At 52.9% G+C, this 7,000-nt stretch overlaps 3 protein-coding genes across 3 annotated transcripts; all 3 read left to right on the top strand.

Moving 5' to 3' along the window:
* Window positions 1-3: 3 nt before the first annotated feature.
* LOC128276182 (CCR4-NOT transcription complex subunit 1-like) lies at window positions 4-1,675 on the top strand (the record flags this gene model as incomplete). The annotated part of the gene is made up of 5 exons (XM_053014649.1): window positions 4-153; window positions 248-489; window positions 554-764; window positions 845-993; window positions 1,065-1,675. Coding segments are annotated over 5 exons (846 nt in total), but the record flags the coding sequence as incomplete, so codon positions are not given.
* Window positions 1,676-2,795: 1,120 nt separating this feature from the next.
* On the top strand, window positions 2,796-4,253 carry LOC128276181 (uncharacterized). The gene is made up of 2 exons (XM_053014648.1): window positions 2,796-3,929; window positions 3,996-4,253. The coding sequence occupies exons 1-2, from the start codon at window positions 2,837-2,839 to the stop codon at window positions 4,187-4,189; spliced, it is 1,287 nt and encodes a 428-aa protein (XP_052870608.1). The 5' UTR covers window positions 2,796-2,836; the 3' UTR covers window positions 4,190-4,253.
* Window positions 4,254-4,969: 716 nt separating this feature from the next.
* On the top strand, window positions 4,970-6,601 carry LOC128276183 (uncharacterized). The gene is made up of 2 exons (XM_053014650.1): window positions 4,970-6,065; window positions 6,144-6,601. The coding sequence occupies exons 1-2, from the start codon at window positions 4,970-4,972 to the stop codon at window positions 6,335-6,337; spliced, it is 1,290 nt and encodes a 429-aa protein (XP_052870610.1). The 3' UTR covers window positions 6,338-6,601.
* The last annotated feature ends 399 nt before the right edge of the window (window positions 6,602-7,000 follow it).

Genomic DNA, 7,000 nt, shown 5'->3' on the forward strand with positions numbered 1-7,000 from the left:
GTGTTGCTGCACGATTTCCCGGAGTTCCTGTGCGATTACCACTTTGCATTCTGCGACGTCATCCCGCCGAACTGCATCCAGATGCGCAACTTGATCCTATCGCCGTATCCACGCAACATGCGCCTTCCCGATCCGTTCACACCGAACCTGAAGGTAATGGGGCTCTCTGGATTTTGTTGGGTTGGCTGCTCTGCCAAAAAGTGGCCAAAAAAGGTTCATTTTTTCAATCTTTCCACCCCCCTCGCAGGTCGACATGCTGACCGACATCGGCGGATCACCGCGCGTGTCCATCAACTATGCGGCCGCCATTCAGCCGGCCAGCTTCAAGAAGGATCTCGACTCGTACCTGAAGGCCCGCGCTCCGGTGACCTTCCTGTCCGAGCTGCGATCGAATCTGCAGATCTCGAACGATGTCGGCTCGCGCTACAATATTCCGCTGATGAATGCGCTAGTCCTGTACGTCGGCACGCAAGCCATCGCTCACATTAGGTAAGGCCACTGGTGGTCCCGGTTCATTGTTGCACGTGACGTTCAACCCGGTTCGTTTTCGCAGATCCAAAAACCAGGTCCCAACGATGGCGACCATCGTGCACAGTGCGCACATGGACATCTTCCAGAATCTGGCCGTCGATCTCGATACCGAGGGACGGTACCTGTTCCTGAATGCGATCGCCAATCAGCTGCGCTACCCGAACAGCCACACGCACTACTTTAGCTGCTGCATTCTGTACCTCTTCGATGAGGCCAACTCGGAAGCCATTCAGGTGAGACCGCCCGCCCGTCCGTGAGGCCGTGACCGTCTTTGGCCACGCATTCTACATATTTCCCTTCTTTCCAAACACAGGAACAAATCACTCGTGTACTGCTCGAACGGTTGATCGTGAACCGACCGCATCCGTGGGGTCTGCTGATCACCTTCATCGAGCTGATCAAGAACCCGCTGTACAAGTTCTGGGATCACGATTTCGTCCACTGTGCGCCCGAGATTGAACGGTAAGAAAGGCGTAGGAAGCCAGAGCCCAATGACGATGACCCCAATCGGTTCTTGGTTGCTCTTTTTTCAGTCTCTTCGAGTCGGTCGCTAAATCGTGCATGGTAAACACCAAGAGCCAGCAGCAGATTCAGAACGTCGAGTCGGACATTGCGGAGTGCAACTAAAAGGGGGTGCGTCTCTTCCGGTTACAGAAGCAATACCAACCCTCACGCAACAACGCCGATGGCCTATCATGCGGACTCGGATGCGAATTCTTCCGTTGCCTGTGAAGTGGTGGCCCGCCACAGGCAACGAAAGAGGAGACCCCAACGTATGTGTGTATAGAACTTTCACGCTGGTGAACCCACAACGTCCCTGTCACTGGTGACCTGCGTAAAACGTTTTAGATTGCTCAGCAGCTTGTGTGTGTTTTTCATTCGTGGCCTGTGGCCTGTTACTAAATTAGTCTCACCACAGCAGAGCGAAGGCTGTCGGGAATATCGGGAATGAAGGTTGCAAAATTTTAAGTGTTGTACATAGCTCAAAGCAGTGAGAAAAAAAATGAAAACTGGAGTCAGTGTAGAGATAGGCGCAAGGGAATTAGGCACACGTCTGATGCCGGAAGCCGGAACGTCATTATGAACTGGAGTGAATCATTGTCTAATTTTTAGTTATTGTGTTGTAACATCATTTGTGAACAAAATAATAGAATTAATTTGAAGTATTTCTGGGAGTGTGGTGTTTGACTGTCCGAAATCAATGTGGGTCCAAGCGGAACATCGTAAGAGGAAAATGAATCTTCAATTCCGCAATTCCAATTTATTCCGCACCAATCAATTTAGACGACCATCGCTGCCCCGTCTATTTTGGTCGCTTCCTTCGTTGACCTCGTCTGACGCATCTGAATGAGCAAGTAATTTACGTAAATATTGTCAATTGAAAGTGTATTAGACATTGCCCGCCGCGGGTGTGTGTCTCGAGCAGCCTTAGAGAATGGTGAAATTAGACGAACCTCAAAGCCAAAGCCAGTACCGAAGTGCACGCCAAAACAATGTCTTCAACCGGAGTCATCACGAAACGGTTACCGGATTTCCACTGGTCCGCAGGTTAATCGACAACCTGTTGATGTTCGACAAGGAGGTGACCACGTTCTGTAACCTGTTGCCCACCTTCTCGGCGATCGTGTTCGGTGATCTGAAGGAACTCGGCTACCGGTTGCCGGATCTTACGTTCGGTGGGCTGGATTTTGCGCACTGCGAGGTCGTCATCATGGTGAAGGTCGGTCTGCTCCACGCCGCCTCGATGCTGTATCCCGCCCGAGACCCCACAGTATTTCTGTTGTTTGGCAATGCCCATGTAGATGCTTACTGTTATATTGTGTCCATATTTAATCTACACTGCAAGCGCAACGCAAGGTCACCCATCTTACACTTGAAGTGCAGGACAAATACATTCCGCAACGGCACGTGGCCAGGCGCTCAACGAGCCGATCTACTCCGAGCATCTGTGACGGCACTTCCTTGACCACACTCGCCTATTGTCCCAGTTCCAATCTCCGCTTTGCGCGAAAACGGAATCGTCAAGTGGAAGGTCGATGAGAACCAATCTTCTAGTGAGTGCGCTTCTGCTGAACTTCCGCGTGCCTAAGGGTGGCCAGTATTGGTACCACCTCTAATCGTGCACCGTTAAGTCTGCTACCGCTCGTTATCAATTTACCCTATCGTTCCGGGGTGGTCTGGACCGCTGGGTGAGTTTGTGTTGGTGCGAACCGCAACCTGATGCTGTTCCGGGTGCTGAGAGGATCGCCTCAGTCGCACCGGATCAGTTGCTCTCGAAAGAGTGTCCAACGCCTCCCTACGAAGAATGGCCACCGACGGACCGCTGGTGAAGCATTTGCCGGACTTTTTCAACCGCTCGCTGGTGCAACGGATTTTGGAGGAAAATCTACCCGTTCGTCCGGTGCACGTGGACGAGTTTTCCGGAACGTCGGCCACCAAGCCGGGTGATAACTACAGCAGCGATGTTTTCACGATCACCGTGCGTTACAACGGGACCGAGGAGATCCGGCTGCTGGCCAAAATTATGGCAAATGTGGGAATGATAAAAGATTTCGCCGAAAGTTTGTGCCTGTTCGAGAAGGAGGTCGAAACGTTCCGACAGATTTTGCCCACCTTTTCCGAGCTCGTGACACCCGCCGGTGCCAGTGAAGCGATCCGGTTCGGAGCACGGTGCTACTACGCGGCCAGCGAGCCCACCGAAACGATCGTGTTCGATGATCTGAAGACGCTCGGCTATCGGCTGCCGGATCGGACGAAAGGTGGACTGGATTTCGCACATTGTGAGTTGATCATGAAGAAGATTGGACTGTTCCATGCGGCATCGATGGTGTACGCCGCCCGTGGCCCGAAGGAACTGGAACATCTTTCCCGACGCTACTCGCACGGACTGGTGCGGACGGGCGATACCTTTGACAACAACCCGGCACTGGCCATGTTCACGAATGGATTGGAAAAGTTTCTGGAAGTGGCGCCCGGCTGGCCGGAACTTGATCGTGGCATTCTGGGCAAGCTGCAAGCCTTGCGCCCGGTCTACACGCAGCGTATAGTGGAGTGCTACACGGCGGCCGCTTCCGATGGGTACAAGGTGTTGAACCATGGTGATCTGTGGAGCAGCAACATGATGTTCCGCTACGGGCACGACGATGCCAACAGCGACACCGACGTGCGGGAGGTCATGTTTGTCGATTACCAGATTTGCAACTACGGCAGCCCGGGGCTCGATCTGGTGTACTGTCTTTACAACTGTTCCCGATTCGAGGTGCGCGAGAAGCGCATCGGCGAGCTGTTGCAGATTTATCACTGCTCGTTAGCGGATGGCCTGAAGACGGCCGGTTATCGGGGATCGGTCCCGACACTCGCCGACGTCCAGCGGGAGTTTGATCGCCATGAGTTTATCGGTAAGTGGTAATCGTTTGCGCTTTTCAAGTAGCGCCTTTGTCTCTGTCGCCACTTGGTTGTTTCAGGACTTTTGAGTGGACTCTCGATGCTGCCGGTCATTTTGTTGCCACGCTTGGACGACATTGTGTTAACGTTCGACACCTTCTTTGACAAGCAGCACGCCGATCGACTCCGTCAAATGCAGTACACGGGCGAAAAGTATCGTCGATCGGTCATTCCGCTGCTGGATCGTCTAAATGCCAAGGGACTGTTGAAGTGAGGATGCCAACCGGGAAGACAAGGCCATTAAAAAACTTTAAATAAACTTTTACTTCGGAAACCGATCATTGGAGTGTTTTAGTTATCCTTATGCTATTTACAGAGGGGTCAGCTGGCGACATCCGTCATCTTCAGTTAACTAGAAAAGAGAGGATCAAGGATCAAATTATCACATAGGTCTCGAACCTGTTTGTTTTCCAAAGAATTAGTATTCTTTGGGACGGAAATAGACATGACGAGTCACGTGATTAATGTGCTGCAAACTACACATTACAAGACATTTGCTAAAGCTCCTCCCTATCATCAGCGCCCATGTTGGGTGGCGATGCCGTGGGTCAGGGCCATAAAACAGAAGCGTTTCTCATCAGCGTCACGCGATCGTCTATACTAATGGCCAGTCGATCATGGTACTGCTCTCCGTGGTTGCCAACCGCAGTCGCGGTTCGGGTGTTGACCGAACAGTCGCTCGGTCCACTCGGTAATTATCCTCCACCGTAGATTACTTCCTGGCGATATGATACAATGCGGTACAGCGTGAGCCTGCGTTTTCTCCAACATGTTCGGAATTGTGCTTATCATTATGGCACGCGCCCAATCGTAGAGATGAGTGGCTGAGCCACCGGCCACCTGCCATCTCCACTTGTTTGGCCTTCTTGTTGTTTTTGCCGTCACATTTAAATCATGACGGACAGTTTAACGATGCACTGGAGCGGCGCAAGTGGCAGTGCGCGTGCCTGCAGGGCTTTGGATTATTCTGATTTTGGATATTAGTTCAACGAAGATGGCCACCCCGAACGGAACGCAACAGCTACCGAGCTACCTGACGGAGTCGCTCATCAAGCGATCGCTCGAGCACGACCTAGGACACCCGGTGAGGATCGACCGTTTCAGTGCCGGGCCGGCCACGTCGGCCGGCGATAACTACCTGAGCGACGTCTTCTGGATTAGCGTCCTGTACGATGGCGGCACGTCCGAGAAGCGGCTGCTCGCCAAGTGCATGCCGGACGTTGGTGATCGTGGCAACGTGCTGGACACTCTGGATGCGTTCCGTAAGGAAACGGAAACGTTCCAGCAGCTGTTGCCCGCTTTCTCGCAGCTCGTCTCGGACTCGTCGTCTGGCTTGGAGCAATTCGGAGCAAAGTGTTACTACGCCACCACCGAGCCCGTGCGGACGATCGTGTTCGAGGACCTGAAGGCGCTCGGGTTCCGGATGTGCGATCGCACGGCCGGCGGTCTCGACTTTGCGCACTGTGCGCTGGTGATGCGCAAGATCGCCAAGTTCCATGCCGCGTCGATGCTGTACGCGGCCCGTTCCGAGGCGAACGAACGGTTACTGCGAGACCGGTACTCGTACGGGTTCTACAACCCGCGGGTGGCCCTCGAAGACTACCGGATATTTGCCGTGTTCCAGGAGGGTCTGGAAAAATTTATCCAGGTGTCTGCCGGTTGGTCCGAACTGGACGCGGCCATCGTGGAGAAATTGAGGACCTTACTGCCGTCGTTCAAACGACGCATGGCCGACTGCGTCGATCCGACCAACCCGGCCACCAAGGTGCGCGTCCTTAACCATGGGGATCTTTGGAGCAACAACATGATGTTTCGGTACGAGGCCACGGCGGCGGCGGCGGCGGACACCGATGTGGTGCGGGAGGTGATGTTTGTCGACTATCAACTGTCGTGCTACGGCAGCCCGGGACTGGATCTGGTGTACTCACTCTACAACTGTCCCCGGTTCGAGGTGCGTCAAAATCGCATCGAAGAGCTGCAGCAGCTCTACCACCGCAACCTGTGTGAAGCGCTCGACCGGGGCAAGTACTCCGGCACCGTACCAACGCTGGAAACGATTAAGGAAGAGTACAAACGGCACGAGTTTTTCGGTAGGTTCATCTCGGGTGCGCTCAGAAGTAACGCTAAACGCTCTGAAACTAACACCTTCCGGGCTGGGGCGATTCTAGGACTTGTGTGTGCCATCAGTCTGCTCCCGATTATCCTGATGGAACGCTCCGACAATGTGGACATCAGCTTCGATGCGTTCTTCGACAAGAAGCAGGTGGAACGCCTGCGGGACATTCAGTACAACGGGACGGTGTATCGGCGGTCGGTGGTGCCGATACTGAAAAGTCTCTTCGCCCGTGGTTACATCGATTAAACAGCAAAGCTGGATGTTGCCCTTTGCCTTTTGTTACAACAAATCGTGCAGAGAACATAAGTAATGGGGAGAGGTTTTGAAGTTATCTTGAAAATGCTACTCCCCTGAAAAAGAAATTTAATGTTGTTACTGGCCCGAGCATTTTCGGTTAGCTCGAGGTCAAGTTAGGTAAACAACACGAGGTGTTTTTATGTACATTTGGATTAAAGCGTCTTATTTTCTCACCATAATCACGTTATGAAATAGAACGAATTGAGGGTTTAACATTTGTTTAAAATTTAACAGATTGTGGCTGGCCACTCCACTGTTGGTCCGTTCCATGTCTAACATTGTGGAGTGTGCCTCAGAGCGATTAGTGTGCTGTGCCATTTTCCTCCGGTAACTCCCTGTATAAAGAAGGGGCTGTGAAACTCACGCAATGCTCCAATCTACTTTCACGGGCCACCTGGCGTCTCCACCGGGCGGGGATTAAAATGTAAAAAAAGTGGACGGCGTAGGATACTCGTTGGTTGAGTGGCTCCATTGGTCACCCCACCGGCAAGGTGTGGTTTTGCGGTCGCGTGTTGGGCTCCAAAACGGACCGTTCTGGAACGTCCTCTTCTGAGCTGGGTCTGGTGCGGTGTTCGGAAGGACTTCAACACCGCCTAATTTGTTCGCGTGCGT

This window comes from Anopheles cruzii, unplaced genomic scaffold (genome assembly GCF_943734635.1).
Source record: "Anopheles cruzii unplaced genomic scaffold, idAnoCruzAS_RS32_06 scaffold00698_ctg1, whole genome shotgun sequence".
In the NCBI taxonomy this organism is placed as follows: domain Eukaryota; kingdom Metazoa; phylum Arthropoda; class Insecta; order Diptera; family Culicidae; genus Anopheles; species Anopheles cruzii.